The 24,489-nt window shown below is 36.6% G+C and overlaps 2 protein-coding genes across 5 annotated transcripts in view; both read right to left on the reverse strand.

Moving 5' to 3' along the window:
• The window catches only part of LOC139982298 (uncharacterized), an 82,117-nt gene that overhangs the window by 29,576 nt on the left and 28,052 nt on the right, over positions 1-24,489 (reverse strand). The window contains exons 9-11 of one of the 4 annotated variants that reach the window (XM_071994993.1): positions 20,554-20,601; positions 19,724-19,749; positions 18,279-18,454 (exon numbers count right to left, since the gene is read on the reverse strand). In XM_071994993.1, coding sequence (XP_071851094.1) covers positions 20,577-20,601 — 25 coding nt within the window. In that variant the 3' untranslated portion in view covers positions 18,279-18,454; positions 19,724-19,749; positions 20,554-20,576. Of the gene's footprint in view, positions 1-18,278; positions 18,455-19,723; positions 19,750-20,553; positions 20,602-21,937; positions 22,036-24,489 lie in introns of those variants that run through there. The other 3 variants (XM_071994992.1, XM_071994991.1, XM_071994994.1) reach the window with 3 other exon arrangements.
• LOC139982293 (uncharacterized) overlaps positions 12,063-24,489 on the reverse strand; it is a 166,148-nt gene continuing 153,721 nt past the window's right edge. The window contains exon 14 of the transcript XR_011798105.1: positions 12,063-15,351. The gene's annotated coding sequence lies outside the window, so the exon portion shown is untranslated. The remainder of the gene's footprint in view (positions 15,352-24,489) is intronic.

Raw genomic sequence — 24,489 nt, forward strand, 5'->3', positions numbered from 1 at the left:
TGCAGCCAGATTACTCCTGGGGTGTGGACTTCGGGATGTGCATGTTACAGATTGATTTGCTGAATTGAAGTGTCTAAATGTCCGTCAACGTGCATTATATTTAAGGAATATTCTAATGTATAGATGTGTCCACGGCCTTACCTTACTGATACTACCATTCTACTGAGAGATAGCCATTCGTACAGAACTAGATCTAGTTGCTCTAAAAAGTGTTATGCTTGCTCCTGTTAGATCTGGAAATGGTAAAAAGTCCTTTGAATTTTCTGGGGGCAGGTCGTGGAACAGTCTTTCCCAAACTTGAAATGTTTGCCAAATGTTAATATTTTTAAACGCAATATGAAAACTGATATATTTTGTTTAGATGTCTGATATTTGTTTGTCTATCTTTATACCGTCCTTTGTGCTTTTGGATGTTACCGTTTTTCTACTTCATAATATTGTATATGTATTTTGTATTGAGGGCTCCTCTGTGCTTCCGCACCACTCTACTACGGTGATTCTACTAATGCTCAGTGTAACTTACGGAAGCATAGAAGGGACATTGCATTGACGAGTTACCAACTTGACAACACAACTGACAACACAACAATTATCTGCAAATTGACGAGTTGACGAGATGGTAACGTGACAAAATTCAGAAAATTGACGTTTTGACGAGATAACGGATTTAGTCAATGCATCAGTTTTCTGCAAATTGACGAGTTGCACACTTACTACCATCTCGACAAAATGACAAAAATCAGAAAATTGACGTTTTGACGAGATATCGGATCTCGTCAATGCATCAGTTTTCTGCAAATTGACGAGTTGCACACTTACTACCATCTCGACAAAATGACAAAAATCAGAAAATTGACGTTTCGACGAGATAACGGATCTCGTCAATGCAACCATTTTCTGCAAATTGATGAGTTGCACACTTACTACCATCTCGACAAAATGACAAAAATCAGAAAATTGACGAGTTGACGAGATAACGAATTTTGTCAACTTGTCGAGATGGTAGTAAGTGTGCAACTCGTCAATTTGCAGAAAATTGGGTGCGGGCAAGTGCCCTTCTTCCAAGCTGTAATCTCGCCATTTATCATGAGCACAGTAGATACGCAATGATATCAAGACTGCAATGGAAAATAATTGCATCCGATTTTCAGCCATGGTAAGTGGTTTTACTCTGACGATGGCATGCACTTATTATGCAGCTGCACGCTTTTTCATGTTGCAAAATGTCTAAATATTTGTATTTATACTTACTAAATGCAGGACATTAATAGTGCTGAGGTTTCTTACCCAGGGTCACATGATGTTGTGTATCGCCAGGACAGGAGGGATACTCATAATGGTATTGGTGGGTGAGTTTTACTGTATGTTAGGGATGATAGTGTAAGTGCTGAGAAGTCTCAGTTGCAACGTCTTTTCGTCAATTCTGTATGGTGCGATTTGTACACGGACAATTCAAAGAGGTCCAGTAGTGTTATTAAACATTGGTGTTTTTTACCGGTCTCCTAGCGGTGGAGAGATTTGCAATGGGATTTATCTTGTATTCTAAGTGTTAAAACAACTATCCAGTGACCTTCATTGACATATTATTTATTTATTTCTTGGATCTTAAAATGAAGGTAACATATGTAAAACCTCTAGTTAAATTGTGAGTAGCTGTGGATGTAACATGACACGTAGAGAAACACCTAACAAACCACTTGCCGATTTAAAAAAAAAAAACATATGTTTCCCTTCAGATATGAATCATGACATTTTCAGATTCGATAACAGAAGTTATAAAGAAAATGTACGATAACGATATTTGAATAATTGTATTATTATATAATTAGAGTAAAGGGTACTTTTAAAGTAATTGACAAGATAATTTTCACCATTTTCAAAACTATATCACAAACAGCTAATCAATATTACATACTATGTATTTGTTAACAAAATAATATATAACATCGCAACTGAAAACCGGGCCGAACCTTAGACGTTGCCCTCTTTCATTCATTCTAAAGGTGCCGGATCAGCCATGCGTTTTGAATGAAAGCCAATAAAACTATCAGTAAGTATCATTTATATTTCCCTATTAAAATTCGCCCCCCCCCCCCAACAATGATGCTTGTGGTAAACTATCCAATAGTAAACATAATGCAAACTAGCTTAGATTGTTGCTGCTCTCACAAATAGATGCACAGCAGCTTTTATGCACAAAACCTTTGTATTCTTCAACTTTTTAAAGGTAAAACTCATTAACCTTGAAATTGGAAGGAAAAACTGAAGAATAATTATTCAGTAAAACATCACTTCTACCACCAATCTCCTCATATATCTTACCTCCAGTCCATCAGACATACATGAGCATATCTACACAAATGACTATCATGATATTCAACCTTGAATGTAGAAAATGATACGATTCCCGTAGATTAGGCATCAAGTAGGATTGGTTTTTTGGGCAAAATATTCAAATTCTTCCAGAGTATGTAACTTTGTTACATCATTTGATGCATACTGATATGTTATTTTTATAATATATGTCTACTATGAGGAAGAACTGTGTGCTGAAGAATCCGTCAAAACTATGCTTTCTCCTCCCGTGCAAACTCAATATCTACACAAACAGTAGTTTGATTTATTTTTTGTTCATATTGTCAACCATAGTATTAGTCATCTCAAATATATGCAACCCAAGTGAACCAATATTACATTAAAATTAAGTCAAAATACCACGTGCAAGCAATACCAGTTGTGAGCCTTTGTCTGTCATGAAAATTGCCCTTGTAATTACATTCAATATTTTAAACAATATTTTAATATATTTGTTAAGATAAAGGAACATTTATTTTAATTTGATCTCCTACAGTCCCTTCCCTTATAAATGAACACAATATTTCCTCCTTCTCTTTTCCGTGGTAATAATCATATTAAAGCAACGTTTTAATAGCAGGTAAAACGGTTAGAAAGACTTGTTGTGTTATACTTCCTCATGTAAAGAGGTCGTTTCTAGAATATTTCATAACAACTTAAAAAAAATGCCGTTCTAGGTTGGTGATTCATTATACTCTAAACACAGTATTCTATAGAACACTTTAATACAAACTAACTTGACTCTTGACAATTTATCAACCATTTGGTTATCACTCAATGTGTATACAAAAAAAAGATGAGAAAACATTGTAGTCACAACTAGTATTTTTGCTACGTCATTATTGATCAATAGAGAGATGGTGATATTAGAAGTCTCTGTTAGATGGCCTAATCCATTGATAAACATGACCAAACGATCGTTACTAAATTAAATAATTCAGAAGGCCATTGGCTTCACATGACCGACTTCCACAGGACCTTGAGAGACTGAAAAATAAGCCTTTCGACAGAAACAAACTAGCTTAACATTTAACTACAAGCAGAACCCTCTCCAGCAAAACTATAAAAAAAAAAAAAAAAGTTTGTAACTTTTAGAAACATAACTGTTAACTCCAGCCACTCAAGACTTTGATTATGCATATCTAGTTTGTCTGGCAATTTACCAACATTACAATATGATCAATCTTTACAGACACTTTAAATTAAAAAGGTTTCATCAAGTTTGATTTCTTGCAGCTTTTAAAATATAACATTACTGAAAGTCCGTACAGATGGAATATAACCTCAAATCCGTATGCTGTGTATAACCATAAGTTTGCTCATCATAATCCTAGTAGGTCAGAATACACAAGACAACAGGAGAATTACACATAGTATAAGACATGTAAAAGACAGTAGCCATTTATCAAAGCATCCTCTTTCAGCAAACATGTGAGTTAACACAACAAGTGTTCATATAAATCAATCGTTGACAATATTTTGAGCGTTCTCTACGATACGTTGAATGCCACACTATTTAGTACTGTTTAATATAGAGCAGAAGTTTCTGCCTCTTCCTCAAGAACTGTGATCAATTCTCAGTCACTCTCATTTGCTTCATTGAAATCCTAGTGAGCAGAAAATATGGAAAATTTGTAAAAATGAAGATGGATCATAAAGATCTTTAAAGATGAAGAACTTCTTCAGGGAAATGACACTTACATTGTGTACTTTACAACCGATCATATCCATGCATTGGTGACGGTGAAAGGCTAAATACATACAGAGGTACATTGTACATATTGTTACTGCCAGACTAAGATGTTATGTCATCCAGAGAAGGATTCTAATTGTTCTAAATGATTTTAAGGAAAGGGTTCTAAACTTTTGGAGGGTATTTTTGTGAAATGGAGGGTGCTAAGATGGAAAAGGTTGGTACGTTTTATAATTTTTGATACAATGTAGAATTTACGCCTGTTTAGGTTGGATTTAACAACATGAGTAGCAATATCTTCGTCCTGTTATTGGAGTTTATCCATTCAACTGTTTGATATTCATAAGAATTATAATGATCAATGTAGATACCTGGGTGCCTTTCAAAAAAGACCTCCTGTAACTCCTCACCATTAAAATTGTTGATATACTTTTGGTTACTGCTACCAAAATGCATCACCTTGCATGTATCAATATTAAAAAGCATTTATCATCCCTGAGACCAGGAAAAATCCTTATTTAAAATCCGTTTGAAATTTCTCCGAATCGCTTCTGGAAGAGACCTCAAAATACAGTTTGGTGTCATCAGCAAACTTCTTATGCTGTACACAAAATATCTTCGTCAATGTCACTTATATAGGCAACAAACAACAAGGGACCCAAAAGAAACCCTTGTGATACCCCACTAGTAACTTCCTGCCAAGAAGAAGCACAGCCTTTTATTACCACCCTGTTTCCTATTACCAAGCCTTTCTCATCCAAGACAGTAAATTCATTGACACTCTGTTCCCAACTACACCCATACTCTTCGACCTAAGTAAAAGACATCGGTGGGGAACTTTATCAAAGGCCTTCTGAAAATCCAGGAACACAACATCTACAGACGTCTATGACAAGCCAATTGCTCAATAAATCGAAAAAAACATGAACTATCGGTCCAAAACCATGTTTATCGACCGATAAACCATGTTTTTCAATCAAAAACCATGTTTATCGACCGATAAACATAGATTGTCGGTTGATAGACGCGGTTTATCTGCTAAAATCCATGTTTATTGCTTGAAAAACATGGATTATCGCTTATAAACATGTTTTCCGGCGATAAACCAGTTGAAAAAACAACGTTTATCTGCCAAAAACTGTGTTTTCAAGCAATAAACATGGTTTATTTGTGACAATCCATGTTTATCTGCGATACTCCATGTATTTTAAGAGATAAACATGGTTTTTCGAGCGATAAACATGGTGTATCGCTGATAAACCATGTTTTCTGTCCCAAAAAAACATGTTTAAGTGCCGATAAACATGGTTTATTGCCAATAAACCATGTTTATCACGTAAAAACATAGCTACGGTCCCACACAATCCGCACATGGACAAGTGAGGAATAATAATGGGCTATAAGCTATAGTTGGGGTCTATACAGAAGACCTTTAAAGTCATAGGAAATAGATATAGAGCATAACAGGAGCTCCTTTTTACTCTATGGAATAGCCTAACTGCATCTTTACTTTCTGCTTTGAACTGACATCGGAAAAGAAGGCCTTTGGGTTATCCTTAATATTTAAGGTAATGTTATTTTCTAAAAGCTTTTGCTTGCTAACAGAATTTACTTCCTTGCAAACAACATCAATAGCTAGTATATCATGATCACTAGTCTCTAGTTTTCCTACACCCGTCAAATCAACGACATTGCTTGGATCAGAACTCAAGACAAGATCCATGAAGTTATCCCCCTAGTAGAAAAAGTAACATGCTGATGTAAAAAAAAAATCTTGCACAACATCTAAAAAGTTATTACCCTATCAACCACTGGAACTATCTATCCTATAAATGTCAGGAAAATTAAAGTCACCTATTATAACAACATCACCTTTAACAGCCTTTCTAATGGAATCAAACAGCAAGACATCGTTATCATCGCTGCTGTTAGGAGAACGGTAAACAACACCAATATTAATAACATCAACTGGACCTCTTGGAGTTGTTTGTGGACAACTCGCGCCAGACAGACAGAAGTTACAAAAGAACCTTGCAACTGAGACTTTTCAACACTTACAATATCGTCCCTAACATACAGTAACCCCGATCCGCCGATACCATTATGAGTATCCCTCCTGTCATGACGATTTAAAACATACCCTGGGTTAGAAACCCCAGCACTATCAATGTCCTCCCTTAACCAGGATTCTGTGAAACTAAACAGATCAGGTTACAGATCCTCAAAAAGAACAGTAAACTCAGCAAAACCTTTACGAAAACCTCTAGAATTGGTAAATACAATCTTCAGCTTATTCCTGCAACTCTGTACCTTAGGATACCTCCTGATAATGTTAGAACTATGACTATCACTTTCCTTGCTTTCAAAACGCCTATAAGCGCCTCCATTACAAACATAATCCTTATCAAAATTTATGCCTGCCCCCATCACCCCTCAATTTGTTTAAACATAGCTGTTCAACAGAGTAATTCACCATCCAACCAAACAATGAGGCCCCAGTATTAGCTTAGTGCACCCCATCCCTGACAAACAAATCCCTTCTACCCTGGAAACATGACCACATGTCAACAAATGTGAAGCCAAAGTCAGAAAACATACTACGCAAGTAACCATTCAAAGTTACCAACTTATGTGACTGAACCTTGTTGTCAAATCCTGGCAATAGACTACAGATGTTTTGGAACAAGATATTCTTAGCTTGTCATTTTACTCAACCAAATAAGATACATTGAACTCTGTCCCATTTCAACCATCCTTGAACCCCTCCTTGCCAGAAATAATATGAATGAATTTGAATGCTTTTTGCACTTTGCATTAAATAATGGAATGGTTGTAACAACTGAGCCAATTAGCCACTGACCTTTCCTGATATTAAGCATGAAAATGTTTTCAAACATTATTTGTCATCATAAACTTACCTGAAGACATCAGCAGCCTTGCTGTACTTCCCTTCCAGTAACTCGGGGGCTAGGTATTTGGCATCCCCCTCTCGAGCATTGATCAGCTCTCCCTGTAAACAGTGACAGTGAAAGTGAAAATCTTATTGAATCACAAGACTTCGGGTGCCAACAGAAGCTCATTTCAAATTCTATCCATGTGATGTTTGTCTATGAACACTCAAGCCTATTTAAAGCTGCATGACTTCGACCAGAGCTCAGAGAATTGGAAGGCAGGTCTGAAATTGTGGCACCCATTCCTGCTACCAGGACTGGAATTTAACATCCTGATCCTTTGACGAGAGTGTACTTCCATCATCTGACCACTTTCTCAAAAACTGAGGGCGGTGAAGGCAACACATTCACTGTAACCACAGTATAGCCATGGTAAACACAGTTGTTCGGTAACTCCTAGCTTCCAATTTGCAAACTAGAAATTCCAAATTCACAGAAGAACCTCTCAACAACAGCAGCAACTGTAAATAGGTTTTCTGTTTTATTTTTGTTTTGTTTTTTGCGCGGTTTTGAAACATGAACCTAGGAATTGTGGCAACACTCTCACCCCTACAACATGTAAACCTTACATATAGACTAAGATAGCAATAGCTAACTTGCTTTATGGTTGATTACACAGTTGATATACTGATGGCAAATGTTGCTATTTCATTCAGTACGATTTATCAGTGCTACTGCCAAGTTTAACACTCACCACCATATATTACACAGAGACGATGTGATGTGTGGTGTTGTGATGTCATGCAAGGTGATGGGGTGGGATGTGATGGGACATTTTTTGATGTGATATGATACAAGGTGATTGATGGGGTAGGATGTGATGTGTTCTGATGTGAGGTTAAGTGATACAAGGTGATGTGATGTGTATGATGCACGGTGATGGATGCGGTGGGATGTGATGTGTACAATACAAGGTGTAATATGATGTGATGTGTTTTGGTGTGATGTGACGCACGGCGATGGATGGGATGGGATGTGGCTGTCGTGATGTGATGCAAAGTAATGAGACATGATGAATAAAATGGGTGTGATGGGATTGTTATGCAATATGAAAGTATGAAATATGATGTCCTGATATCCACGTTGAATACCAGTTATGTGATGTGATGACATTGTATGTAACGTCATGTGATGATGGGTGGTGCAAAAAAAAATACAAATTTAACACTGACTGTCAACCCAAAGTCTCCCAGATTACAGAGGCTATCCATGCCAATGAAGATATTGTCCGGTTTAAAATCTAGATGAAAGTGGTCTTTGTCATGAAGATGCTTCAGTCCCTAAGTAATGTTTAAATGATAAAATATATCATAAAAATTGAATAGAAAACAATTTTTAATGAATATTTTGGGACTAGATATATTAACATTTCTAATAAATTTTACATCTAAGGTTACAGAGTTACAATGTACCTAAAATATTACCTCATTGCCTCCGCTCCCCCTTCCAGTTTCTATCAACATATGAAATCAAATATGCATGCTGTTAACACATTACATATCTTCATATGTATAAATATATGTTTCGAGTCTAAAGAGCGAAGAGTAAAGGAAAACAATGCAATTTGACCTTTGTATGACCTACCGTCTTTGCATAGACGAAAAATTTACCCACTTAAGTGGCATAAGAATATGTTGCTGAATATGTAATAGTCAAAACACACAACACGTTTCCTTTTCAAACCGTGTAAAAGGAAAATAAGGTTATACAAAAAAAAAATAATAGGGCGCCATTTATCTAGTTTGTCTACTTGAAGGGTATGTGGAAGATTGGAGATTTATCCCATGGGAACATTTGTGTTGAATACCAAGTTTACGTTTAGTTCTAGTAGACGCACGCATCCACGCTACAAAACAAATACGAGTACGAATTCTCTTCTGGTCACCCCTAAAGCGCTTCATTACAATATTTCATTACAAACATTATGAACAGTAAAGGAAAGTCAATTGGAAATGTTAATATCGCAAACCGGCCACACTGTTTGAGACACATATCTAGACTCGTGATAAACGTTATCAGTAAACCAAACAGTGTTAGATTGAATACAAGAAAGAGTAAAATATGTACTTAAGTCTATATCATTCTGATATAAGATATCTGTACAGACTCAGAGTGCAATAACTCTGTCTAACTTTCATAGGATATTGTAACGGAAATATATCCCTTTAAGTGATTTGTTAGTGTAATATTATCGTCATATGATTGAGCGTTCCCTCAGTTCTACCCGTCGATGGCCCCCAAAAGTCTGTAATTTTTATCTTTCCCAAAATAGGTGTAGGGCTGTTGCGAGTTGCAGATGGGGACAACCAATGAAAATCTTACCCCTGTTTTGTTTATAAACTTTGTTGAATGCGCACCCGAGTGTGGAGATGTTTCCCCCTTATTAGTGGTAGCACAGATTGTTTAATTAGTTTTAGCTCACCACGCTCACGAGGTATTCCGAGATTGGCCTCTGACAGAGAAAGAACTGAGCGAACCGCCTATTTTCTGTAAGTTGCTACCACTTAACTGGTATATTTGTTCTATCACACGATTATGTGCTTGGCATGACTTCTAGGTTTAATTGTTTGTCTTAGGAAAGGTAAAATCGGGTATCTTTGGGGTGACGGGGGATATTGGTCGTACACCTAGGAAATTCTGAGAAAACTATCGTTGCGCTACGTGCGTTTGAGTTACAAAAAAACGAGGGTGTATTTTTAAGAGGCATCATATTTGTTGTCACTTCCAATAGGGGTTTGATAATTGTGATTTCGACTCCACTGGGGGCTCACAAACTTTAGACCATATGTTTCTTGTGGGCGAATGTCTTGTACATATCTTTTATGTTTTCTTAGTCAAAGCAAGTAGTGAGAGAGAGTAGTCTCAACAAACGCTGATATTATCTGTACATACATTTACCCACGTACTGGTTCAGTTGTGATTCGAAAAGAGATGTTTCATTTAGTAAGCTATAGCTGAGACGATACAAATGTTTAAATCTCTAATCCTGTTGTTGAGTGAGTCCCAACAAAATATCTTGTATGCCTCCACGAGTTAGTGTAACTGCGTAAGTGCGTAGTTACGTATTTGCGTAACTACCTAAATGCGTAAGCGCGTAGTTGCGTAATTGCGTTACTACCTAACTGCGTGACTGCGTAACTACCTAACTGCGTAAGTGCGTAACTACGTAATTGCGTAACTGTGTTACCGCTTAAGTGTGCAGACAATTCCTGTACCGTTTCTATTAACTGTTTATCAAAGTCTCTGTAAAGTCTGCCAATGCCGTAATCTGTGGTAAATTCATATGCCAGTGAATCAAAGATCGACTGAATACATCAATAAATAAAAGATCAACCAGTCATCAACCTCTTCTCCGATTTTTGTCTTGATATATGTTAAAAAAATTATTAGTTCAAGCAGCTGGACTTCGGGAGACAACGTTACAATATAATATCTTATTGGGAAATTATGTAAATCTTTAATGACCATCAAGTCGTCAGAGAAACCAAGATACAACCGACATTTGGATGAGAGGGGATGGAGTTAATCGGAAAGCTTGCGATATGAGCAATACGATTGAATACCACACAATAATATAATGTTTAAGACGTATTAAGATTGTTCGTACGTTTTATAGAAACACACATGTAATTCCGAAAGTAAACTAGATAGATCGTCGTTAATATGCTTCCATGAATGTTTTAAAGACTGCGCGATTAATAATTATGTTACTTACCAAACTAATTCCCCCGATTGCACAGATGGAGTCCATATAACAGTGTTTTGATTTTTGTTATTGTGAAACTGGCACTTTTCCACCATTTCACACAATCAACCTAGTAATGGATAATATCTATATGCTTATCACCATAGCCTACATATATTAACATAACGTTTACATATACTCTGCAAAATCTGCCTACCCTCCCTCCCAACATGACAGTGGTTATTGTGGAATTAGGGGAGACACACACAAATGAGAGCAATATTTGGGGTCCATGGATTGGGTCTAGGATGTACTTTCTGAAGCTTTGTGATATGGTGCGGCGGGGGGAGGGGGAGGGGGAAGGCAACCCCATTGGCAAACAATTTCTAACACTAATCGCTATTAATGCTAAAAGTAAATAATAAAGCACATTTAAGAAACCAGTCAATGAACCATCAAACAACGATGGTCAATCAATATTGAATATAAAAATATCGCCTTTTGTGAAAGAATTACATAAAACTTGATGCAGTCAATGTTTTTCTGTTTGCATGTTGGCCCATTGCTAAGTTTGTAGTTCACACTATTTGGAATATGCTTTAAAGCATTGCTTAACTTTAAATCAATGATGCAATGAACTGAAAATAAACGTAGTTTATTTATTTTTTTTATTTTTTATTTTAACGCGCATTACCTGTCTTTCCATTTACAACTTTATCCAAGTATAACATAGTTCACTTATGAACGTCGCAAATCAAGGGAATTCAAAAGTTGTATATTGTCATGTCGAGTGAAGAGCAACAATTAATATCGCAACAAGTCATTCTATGCCATTGAACGCCATAATGTCACTAATGATGTAAAACTACAATTGTCTTTCTTAACGTATTAAGCCACGCAACATAAAGGTCAGATCGTGACAATAACTCCATCGTAGATTTATTATTATTAGCCACATTGTAACAAATATGCTACGTTCGACTCAACATAGACATATCACGTATATGGTGTAGAGGCTGACGAAAAGAATGATTTAATTTATAATTACGTAGCAAATAATGTGTTGATAGACTATTTTAGTCTATAAAGTATGTGGGCAATGTGACTTTTCATACATTAAATGTATAATGTCAGTTTTAACGAAGATGAAAATAACCGTACAGATTCCAGTCTGCTTTACATGGGTAAAAAAGAAGAAGCAAAACTATTCAAAAGACAAAAATTGTTAATAAATATTTTAATTTTGTTTAATTTATTCACTGAACGATAAATACACTCATGATTTTGATAAAAGTTAACTCTGATAAATTTTATAACTATTGGAATTTCATTTAATTTTAAATGTCAAAAAGTAACTTAGTTTTTTTTTTATGATTATATATGACTTAGAAGCTAAAGTATGTTTATATAATGTCGGAGTAAATGCTGAATGTTTCAATTTCTTGACAGAAAAAATCAATATGAAATTAAATTTAAGTTCAATTAAAGAAAATCAATAATATTAAGCACTTAAAAGGCAACAAACTAAAGCTAAAAAAGACAAATTTATTCTGAGATATTTCAACAAATGGATTATGTTGCATCATGATTTTATATTAAATAATTTCAAATTGTCTGATTCTGTAGCGCTCTGGATTAGCGTTATAACTATAAGGACTGAGAAATAAATGAGATATACATTTCTGGTTTACATTTCTAATTCTCTTCAGAAAGACAGTCCCTATTCATGAGCCTTGTCTTGTCAGTCATACTTTATGGATGCGAGACTTGGAAACTGACAAAGGAGAGGAAAAGAAACTTGACATCTTCCAGACCAAATGTCTAAGGAGGATTTACAAGATCAGATGGCAACAGCACGTCTCAAATAAGACAGTTCTAGAGATGGCAGGGGCAGAGAAGATCAGCGAGGAGGTGAGGAGACGGAGATGGAAATGGATCGGCCATGTGCTGAGAAAAGACCAAAACGACGACTGTGCTGTGGCCCTCGGATGGACACCTGAACGAAGAAGAAAAAGAGGCCGCCCGAAAACCACGTGGCGACAAATGGTGGAAGTGGAGCGGAACTGCGCAGGCTGGAGTACATGGAACTCAGTACGCCACGCAGCTGCAAACCGGACCCAGTGGAGGATTGATGTCTGGGACTTGTGTGCCTTCTGGCACAGAGAGATTTAAGGTTAAGGTAAGGTTCAGAAAGACAGTATGCAAAAAAAATGCAAAACTTAAGAAGCTTAGACGAGCAATGATAAGAAAAGTAATAAAAGTACGTAAGAATTCAAAAGAACATATGAGGCCTCACAAGGTATGTTCTATCGCTGAGATATCACCATGAAATAATTGTTATATGGATTTAATAAATGTTCGTTAATATTATTTATATAAAAAATATTTGTTTGATTCTCATGAATATGTCAAGAACTTTACCACATTGAATATGATAAATATATTAAATAATCTCTGATGCAGGAGGTTATTTTATATCACTTAAGTTTGATCACGAGAATTAATTTTTGGTATCATTTTCTCCACGCATTTAGACGTCTTACGTTTCTTAAGCTCTGTATCATATTTTCCTTTAAATTCAGAAAACCTCAGACATTTATTGTAGTTAAATAGTCACCAGCATACTTAAAACATCAAATATGATTTTCAGAAGAATTGTAAGATTGATATTTCTAGCAGCAAAAAAGTAGAAAAAATGTTGAGTCCGATATAACTTCCTGAATCTATTATTATTTGTTTTGTTGCAAGAAATAAACCCTATTCCCGTTTTCAGGAAGTTAACAATCATAATATGTTTGGAATGCTCTTTTGATAATAATTCGATGATGACGTCAATCTTCTTTATAAAAGAAAATTAATTTGTTAGTCCAATTTTAGATATCTAGATTATAACCCACCCATGTCAATATCATGCCCTAATTTAACGGAAATATGTTTCACATCAAACTGTTTGCCGTTGTAATTCTTTACGAACGTGTTACATGACACCATAGAAGATTTCTTATGTTTAAAAATGTAGACAAGCATTAACGACATAGAAAAAACAGTATTAGACTACGTAGTTTGATGTAGTCCCGACATATAAAGAACTTTGAAAAACAATATCACAATGGCGAAAAAAGAGCAAGGTGAAAACATATTTATTATCGAAAAGCAAGTAAAGTGTGAATTGGAACGAACACATTCATTACATATTGAGCTTCAAGGAGAATTGAGCTCATACCATAATTGAAGTCCCTATATTAATCTACCGTCGAATCAAATAGGTGAGTGGGTAATTTGTTTATTCAAATAATGAAATAAAAGATAAACATACTAGTAGGAACAGGTTCAAATGGACCGCTACCCCCATCACTTTGATAAATGGGGACAGGAGTGTCTCTGGCAATTTACATTTAACTTAGGGAATCGATGCACTCCATGACAGTCATACCTAATCTTTCAAACGGATCACTTATATTTTCAGAAAGGAGTGTCAAGCATCAAACTATTATTTTTAATTTCTTGTATACCTCAAAATGCTCTAGTATTCAATTTTCTCATTTTTTGAGAGGGGAAGGGGCAGGAAATGTCAAACTTGAAATGAAACACTGACACTCGTGTAGTCTAGGTAATGTAGTCATTTAGCCGTAATATATTTCTGGCAACCCGTCGCAGTCACTATATAATCTACATATGTCTACTAGTGGTGAATACTATAGTATTTTTCTGTCCCACACTTCTTTATAGCTTCCTAAGCCACTGTTACAACATTGGAAATTTGGCAGCTGACTATTGATATGTTATGACTATGGATCTGAGATCACGTGACATATAGTAGCTTCTGCTTTTTACACATGTATAAAGTACATGAGCATGTTGCCTCTTTTTGTTTAACAATGAATATTTATGTGACATTAAACGATGTTGAGGATCGATTATGTTAAATGACTGATCTTGTCCAATACGGAATTGTCTTAAGACCTTATCATATACCTAATTTATAATCTAAAAATAAACCTGCTCCATTTGTATTCTTAGTGTCTGTTTTTAAGGGAAGAACCTCACACGGTAGAAAGGAGGCGGATTAACGTTCACAGAGACACGACTCTTCCTTTGGTAAACGTTCTATCATAAAGGTTCTTGACCCTTCATATAACAGCCGAGAAAAGCTTATAACTATGATATGTTTATATTGTAGCAAATTCAATATAAATTGAGCAAACCTGATACCAAACTTAATATGATTCATTAGTTCTTCTCACATAGAACTCAGTTGAATAAAGGTGCCTGGCAACATACCAATAATATAACAATTAATAACCATTTTGTAATTGTGTTGTAAATGCTTCTTGTGATTCTCCAGTCATGCATACCATTTTCCAAGGGCGTGCGTTAAGTGTGGGGTGAATAGAGGTCAATGCCCCCTCATCTTCCGTCATGAAAGGGTTAATGGTTCAGTTGTGGATGTGCTTACATTCAGTCTTGGGAAATTAAGACATCTGTTAAGTGTTAGTTACATACCCTTTCAAACAATTATTTATTAACAAAGCCTTGCCCTTATACCTTATTATAGACTTAATTAATGTTCCAATGATGAGGTATTAATGCCCAATAAAACTTTAAACGGTTGCTTTTCAGGGACAAGGACCTCAAAATCCCCATACACGAGAAAAAAGTATCCCCACCTCTGGTATCTTATGCACTACATTCCGAAAGAAATCAAGAAAAGGAAACGAGGAAAACCGGGAGGTGTTAAAAGACGGATACGTAGACAGAAATGTAAGCCTTTTTTACCAACTATTATTATGGGTAACGTTCAATCCCTGAGCAATAAGATCGACGAGCTATGTGCCAATGTAAACTACCTAAATGAATTTCGGAATGCTAGTCTCATGTCATTCACGGAGACCTGGCTTACTGAACATCATAATGACGCTCATGTATCAGTCAATGGATTCAAGTTAATGCGAGGTGATCGGACTACTGATTCGGGGAAGGAGAAAGGGGGAGGTGTATGCTTATATGTCAACGAGAATTGGTGCCATCCCAACCATGCAACCATCAAGCATCATTCATGTTCTACAAACGTTGAGATTCTGACAGTCAGTTTGAGGCCGTACTATTTACCCAGGGAGTTCTCACATGTCATTGTTTGTACTGTTTATGTTCCTCATCGGAGTGCTGCGAAACTGGCTGCTTTGGAACTGTGTGACGTGATACATGAATTGGAAACGGCATCTCCCGACGCATTATTCATCGTCAATGGGGATTTCAATCATTGTAGCCTCCGGAAAAGTAATGTGCACTACTATCAACATGTGACTTGCACAACACGTGCTACTGCTACCCTGGATTTGCTCTATTCAAACGTAAAGGATGCCTACAACTCCATTCAATTGCCAGCCCTTGGTAATGCCGATCATAACCTCATCAACTTACTACCCAAGTACAGACCTATTGTTCAGAGGCAGAAACCGTCGACCGTGACTGTTCAACAATGGAACGAAGACAGCTTAGAACATCTTAGAGCTGAACTGGATGCTACTGATTGGAATGCCTTTATAGACGCTGCCGGGGACTTGGATGAATTGACGGAAACAGTAAGCGATTACATAAATTTTTGTGTTGAACTTACAATTACAACAAAGCAGATTAAAGTTTATCCTAACAACAAACCTTGGATTACGAAACGGGTAAAGGACGTCATCAATAGGAAGAAAGGGCTCTTCGGTAAAGGAGATCATGAGGGATTGAAGAAAATCCGGTCTAAACTGAAAAGGATTATTCGCGAGGAGAGGGCAGCGTACAAGGACAAAGTTGAAGGGCATTTTACTGGTGGCAACATGAAGCGCGTCTGGGAAGGCGTGCGCTTGATGAGTGGTTACAACAATAAACCAAAATCTTGCCTATTACCCAGAGTGGATGAAGACTATTGCTTTTTTTATTGCGAACTGAATTGCTTTTATAATCGTTTCGAACGACAGGATTTTTCAGCTGAACACGACGATTTTCAACAGCAGTTCGCAAATTCTGACTGTGACATCACGGTTACTGAAGATGAGGTTCGTCGTCATTTGTCAAGACTTCACTCATCGAAAGCTGCCGGACCAGACAAGCTCTCCCCGCGGGTCTTAAAACAATGTGCAATACAACTTTCGAACATTTTAACGTATATTTTCAATCAATCTTTCACAACCCGTGTTATACCTAACTTATGGAAGCAATCATGTATCATACCAGTACCTAAGACCAGTGCAATATCATGTTTGAATGACTTACGTCCTGTTGCCCTCACTGCTGTGCCCATGAAAGTTTGTGAACGTATATTTTTAGAACGCTTTAGACCATTCGTAACTCCATTTTTAGATCCTTTCCAGTTTGCATACCAATCAGATCGAAGTTGTGAAGATGCCATTCTTTTGATCCTCCATAAACTATATTCTCATTTAGAACATTCTTGCCGAGGACATTTTGCCCGTGTGACATTTTTCGACTTTTCGTCTGCTTTCAACACTATCCAACCACATATTTTAGTCAGTAAACTTAAGAATATGGACGTTCCCGGTGGTTTTATTCACTGGATTTTAAACTATTTAACTAACAGAACTCAGTTGGTGAAACTCAGCCATTCGTGTCTATCCGATGTTATTCTTTCAAATACAGGGGCACCCCAGGGAACAGTTCTAGCACCGTTCCTATTCACACTTTATACGTACGATGCCAGGTCATTAGAACAAGGTTGCTCACTCATCAAGTTTGCTGACGATACTGCCATGATTGGCTTAGTCAATGGTAATGGTGATGAAGCGTATTTACGTCAAATTCAGTCTTTTGTGAACTACTGTGACCTTAACTTCCTCCAATTAAATGTTGCTAAGACCAAAGAAATGATTATTGATTTTCGTCACAATACTAATCCTCCACCCCCTGTTGTTGTCAAAGGAAGTGTAATTGATCGTGTTACGTCATATAAGTATCTTGGGGTAGTGCTGAATGATCACTTGGCATGGGGAGATCATATTGATATATTGGTTAAAAAGTTGAATTCTAGATTGTACTGCCTCCGTAAGATGTCGAATTTTAATGTTCGTCATGACATCCTTGAAATGTTTTATAATTGTACCATTAGCGGGGTTTGGCGTTATTGCTTGGTTTGCTGGGGTGGGAATGTAAACAAACATGAAATAGATCGTATTAATAGCATCATTAAGAAAGCAGAGAGAGTAGTCGGGGAACCCTTGCCTTCCATTGACTCGGTCTACCACAGCCTTCTCGAGTCCAAACTGGAAGCGGTATGGAAGGACCATACCCACCCCCTCTATGAGCTACTTCATAATAGTCAGATGTCCAGAGGCAGTGGCAGGTTGAGACTTCCGTGTCTCAAAACCAATAGATACAGAGATTCTTTCATACCCCGTGCAATTAAGCTTTTTAATGAGGTTTTATTACGTTGACTTTCATATAATGACTTTTCTTATTATTCTTACTGTCTTATTGTACAATATACACATCTATTTTTGTAACTTTTTCACTGTTTTATGAGCGAGTGCCTGAATTTCCCTTTGGGATCAATAAAGTTTTACTTATCTTACTTATCTTATCTTATCACGCCACTGCAGCTTTCTGCAATGAAGTAATGTGGTGAAAAACTGTACTTTTTTTGTGACATCTGAGTTATTATTAACATAAATGTCTCCTGTGCTTGACAACGGATCGTAATCTTCTTATTCTGTTTCAAGATTTCGGTTTCCTCTCGAGGCTATCCAAGTCTGCTGCCATGGTTTATTGCTGTTGATAATAAAGTAAGATAAACTAGTAGATAATGATAACCGACAAACCTAAACACTCTTATATCATTTATAGTACATTAAATAGTCACCAGCCCTTCCAAGTTAATATATAAAATAGATTGACATTCTACGATCATATCAGCTATGTGTTTTTGCTTTCCGAGTTCTTTATTACCAGTGAGTGAATTACTATTTAATCTACGTTTTCTGCAATTGGCAGCTCCATGGTTAATGGAACTTAGAACCACAGTGGCTTTGACAAGGTAAATATATTCAAACAATCTCTTGAGAAGCATTAATGAGTTTCAGATTGAAGCTGTCACGAGAAGCCGAATGATACATTACTGTTTCGCCCTTCGTGGAGTGGTCTAAAGAGATAGGTATCGAATTCAGATTTGGGTATCAATTCTGTGTTTTAATTTATGTACAATAATTTTACACATTGTAAGCCAGTCTGGTCTATGTTAGCCTCGTTGATAAGGAAGCTTTATAAAAACCTATGACCAACCAAAACGTTCGTAAGTTGTATACATAACATACCGTATCCTTTCTGGCATTCTTTCAAAAATAAAATGAAAATGAATAGGCTACAAAATTGCAGAAACAGACTAAAACAACCCCTTTTACTCTCATGCTGTAATTTGGCATTGCTATTTGTTTACAACCTGAAATTCTTCATAATTGTAAATGACCTTGCCGTTACACCTGGATTTCTCATTAGAGCAGTAAAATAAGTGTTATTGAAATCAATCTAAGGAATAGTAGCAAAAACTACAATGATGAAGGTTTTTCTAACGTTTTTAGATATATCAACTTTTAATTGCAATTGTTGAACTATATTAAAGTAGATAATTGCTATGATCTAAACTTAACAAATAAACTTAATTAAAATGGCATACGCAACTACGCAATGTGTCTAAACAGTAAAGAAATCAATATATCAGTTTTAATTGATTGGTCTAAAGGGTCATCGCATGTTTATCATTGTTTCAAATATCAATAATGATCCATGTCATTAACAATATTCAGAGTCATCATTTCAAATTTGCATAAACATTAGTTAATGTTGTTTTAAATACAAATTCATACTTTAAACCTTGACATTTACTTAGATATACAACAGTTTCACACGAGTGACATTGTATTTTTTAGGTGCAATGCTGTAGATATAATGATACGTTCTATGTTTGGATGAAACAAAATCTTTCCATTTTTATGTTTGTTTGTAGTGTTTTGAACTTGCTCCCTATTAGTACTATTTCCTTACCTGTAGCGATGACGGAAGCTTTTCACCTGAAGAAAATCCAAAAAGATATAAAACAAGGTAAAAATGAGATCTCATTTTACCTACCATTCTTCCACCAACATTCTGATACGACTATAGAGTTGCTAATCTATATTATAATCATGTTTACAGTCAACAATAATGATATGCCCACATTAAGATTTTACTATTCACATACCACCTTCCAATCCTACAGTGTGCTAAAAGAAATCGGTAAAGGTTTTCATTTAAACGTTAAAATCCATAGTTTTTGCATTATAATTCTTTGGTATTAAATCAAATTTGATTACTTATTGACATCAACTTCCCAGAAACTAAAGTCACTACTGAAAATGGAAATGGATTGCCCACAAAAGCAAAAGGAAGCAGAGGGAAACCGCTCCCAGCTGCTATTTGCTTTCCTAAATAACATAACACACACCCACAACTTGTAGGCATAGTTTGTCTGCCTATAGCAAGTATACAAAACGTAGATTGAAAACAGAAAACTGTGAAGTTTCTTACTTTTATTTATTGATAAGGCGTATTTGATCATATGATACCGTATAGACGTCGTGTAAATCCACCAGATCTTATTGAACCTTTACAAACGCCCACTTGTGAAATGTATATTGTTGGAAGTAGCTTGCGTTTAACCAAATAATCAAGTATAAATGTTTAATATGGAACATGTGCTATGGCTTTAATTGATTTAATGATTGGCTATTAAATATGGAATGACACAGGTATCTCACTGTAAACATGTATATGTATGTATAATACTGACCGATTTACCAAACGAAGTAAAATATTCACTATTTGCATAACATTACCTCTTGACGATATTCTGCTTCCGTCAATTCTTCTCCAATGGATTTCGTCTGTCAATAAGGTAATATGAATGGAGATGAGAATAACAATGATTGTGACAAATACAAGACTTGCTGCTTTTAAAACATTCTAAATGATTTCCCCCGTAAAATGATAGTGTTGTCCAGTGGAAATACTATAGATATTGAAAGCAAATAAGCAGCTGTATAAGTTTGCGACAAAAAGAAATTTATAGTTAGCTATACCATAGCAAGTAGGAACTGCTTCTCCTCCTCACCAACACCAACACTCACACCACTACCGCCACCACCACCACTGCTTTTACAATACTGATCACCATAACCATCATCACGTACCACAATCGTCGTCATAATCATCACCATATTATCCCACGATTATCATCATATGCAACATGATCATTAATATCATCATCATCATCGTCATCGTCATCGTCATCGTCATCGTCATCGTCATCGTCATCGTCATCGTCATCGTCATCGTCATCGTCATCGTCATCGTCATCGTCATCGTCATCGTCATCGTCATCGTCATCGTCATCGTCATCGTCATCGTCATCGTCATCGTCATCATCATCATCATCATCATCATCATCATCATCATCATCATCATCATCATCATCATCACCATCATCGTCATCATCGACATCATCGTTGGCATCATCATCATTACCGGCATCATCGACACCATATCATCCCATCATCATCATCCATATGTTAAGCATCATGATTATTAACATCGTCATGACAACCGACACCATCATCGTCATCGGCATCATTATAACCTCCATTCTCTCCATCTATGTGACCATCATCACCATCACCTTCACAATCATCTCAATCACACTAATCAAACAACACCATCATCATCACCACCACCATCAACATCATCATCACCCACATCATCATCATCATCACCTTCAGCACCATCATCACCACCACCTTCACAATCCAAAACATGATAAGTATTAACATCATCACCATAATCTCCATTCTCTTCATCTATGTGACCATCATCACCATTAACATTACCATCATCTACATCACAATCATCACCATCACCATCATCATGATCATCAACACCACCATTTCATTATCACCATCATTACCACCACCTCTATCACCATTATCATCATCATTATTATCATCGATATCACCATAATCATTACATTCCTCATCCCAAACACTATCATCACAATCATCACCATCATTATCACCATCATTATTACCGCCATCTTCATCATAGTTTAGTAGTATATAGTTTAGTGGGTGCCAAAAAAATGTTAATCTCTAAATGCTCCCTTGGAAGGAACAGCATTGTTTTTAAAATAAACTTCCATTATTAAAATAAGCAACGAGAGACAATTACCGGGAAGAGTATAGAACGTTCAGATGCCTGCATCCAACGACCAGACTGGAGATGTAGTTTGTAGTACCGTTCGCTTGGTCCATAAGGAGACCAGAAAACTAAAATATAAATTAAAACAAAGCAGGATTAGGGTAGGTAATCAATAGCAATAAATAATAATAAATGAACTTATAAAGCGCTAAAATCTACGAATGATTCAATAGCGCTGTACAGCCCTAATAGAAAGCCAACTTAAAAAAATGAGTCTTCAAGCAAGACTTGAACTGAATGAGAGTGGGAGAACTCCGCACAGATATGGGCAGACCATTCCAGAGCTTGGGCCCGGCTGATGGAAAGGCACGGTCGCCATAGGTTTTCAGTTTAGTTCTGGGAACAGTGAGAGTGAGTGTATTGCTAGAACGCAAGGTATAACGAGTATTGACCTGGAAGGACAGATCGTCCGACAAATAGGCGGGTGCCATTCCATGAATGCACTTATACACAAGGAGCAGTACTTTGAACTTAATTCTGAATTCAACAGGCAACCAGTGCAAAGAATGGAGGATACTCAACGATGGTGTGTTGAAGTCATAGCAGTCTACAACAAGCCTGGCTGCGCTGTTCTGCAGACGTTGCAGTCTCTGAATCAGATACCTTGGAATACCATGGAGCAAACTATTACAATAATCCAAATGGCTGTGAATGAATGAATGAACCAATGTACTCATAGTTCTAGAAGACATATGTGTCCTAATCTTCTTTAAATTAAAAATATAATAGAAACCAGTCTTGCAAACTTTACTGATATGTTTATCCATTTTCATGTGTTTGTCGAAAATAACCCCGAGGTTGCGGACTTGATCACAAGAAGCAATGGAAGCACCACCAACCCTGATAGATTTATTGACGACCTTTGTGAGTGGACTGGAGTGCCGAGAATAATGAACTCAGTTTTACTATCGTTCAGCTTCAATTTATGAGCAGCCATCCAATCCCTTATCAGAGATACAATTTTGCATAAGATTGAAAGCATCGATTTCTGTGGTGTTATGCTGCGGTTTAAAGCTGTGAATCAACTGAGTATCATCAGCATAAGCAAAACCTGTGTCCAGATGTGTAGAAATGACATTAAATAGAGATGATGTGTACAGTGTGAAACACAGCGGACCTAGACACGAGCCTTGTGGAACTCCATGCTCGACAGGGATTTCCTCGGAATATACACCATCTAGCGAGACAAACTGTGACCTGGTCCCAAGGTAATTGATGAACCAGTTGAGAGCAGTGTTCTTAATACCAAAGTCATGTTCCAAAATGTTCACCAAAACAGAATGATCTACCGTATCAAAGGCGGAACTGAGGTCTAGAAGTACCATAAGCACAACATTTTGTTTATCAATAGACTGCATGATTTCTGAATGAATCTTGAGCAAGGCAGTATCAGTGGAATAGTGCTGTCTATATGCGGACTGGAATACAGGTAAAGGGCAATGACGATTACAATGTTGCAAAACTTGATTCGCTACAACTTTCTCCACAAGCTTGGAGATAAATTGGAGGTTACTCACCGGTCTGAGATTATTCAATTCCGGTGGGAGAGTAGGCTTCTTAAGAAGAGGACAAACTACAGCTCTCTTCCAAGACTCCAAAAACCCACCGGTTGTTATTGACAAATTAATAAGCCTAGTAATAGAAGGCAGAAGAGTAGCACTGACAGATTTAACAATCTTTGTGGGAATAGGGTCTAAGTCACAACTGGCCGACGAACAATTTTGCAGTAATTTCGAGACATACGATTCTGAAACCTCCGAAAATTGTTCCAGAGAGGCACTAGGAGGGTCGGAATTGCTATGAAAGCTGAAGGTGGTAGTCTCATCATCGAGCTCAGTACGAATATTCAGTACTTTGGAGTTGAAGTGTTGCAAAATTTCATTGGCCAGCTGTGACTTATCCGTATGTGGAGGGAAGGATGTATCCGTACTCTTACCAAAGAATGATTTAACCACGCCATATAACCTCCGAATAAACAAACATGATGATGCAATATAGAACCGCAGTCTATGTTATAATCTTTGTTTACATCAGGTCAAACTTCCATGGACTTAGCTACTGAGGCATACACAGTAAACAATTTTATTCCGTTTATTTTTCATAGAAAATGGCATCACTTTAAGCTGAATAATTCATATAGTATGATTATTAGACCGGTCAGTGAAACTCATTTGATAGTTTTCTTTGATTGTTTAACTCCATTAAGTTTCGTCTGAACATAGGACTGGTTACTTGAAAATTGAGGAAACGTGCAAGAAGAAAGACTAAGGGGAGCAATCAGTTTGTCTCAGTGTTTTTCTCCAAAGGTAAATGTGATACCGACATAATTATATCACATAACGATATCTATGAACTGGTTGCATAGCAACACTAAACTACTTTTTAATGTAGAATGGTCTAGTTACCATCATTCGAGACTTGAGAAGACTGTTAAAACATATTCGCAACTATTCAACATTTGTCTTCTAATGTGCATGAATTGTATATATGTTTATATCATAAAGCATACAAGAATTGTGTAC

Source organism: Apostichopus japonicus, chromosome 16 (genome assembly GCF_037975245.1).
Source record: "Apostichopus japonicus isolate 1M-3 chromosome 16, ASM3797524v1, whole genome shotgun sequence".
NCBI classification, from domain to species: domain Eukaryota; kingdom Metazoa; phylum Echinodermata; class Holothuroidea; order Aspidochirotida; family Stichopodidae; genus Apostichopus; species Apostichopus japonicus.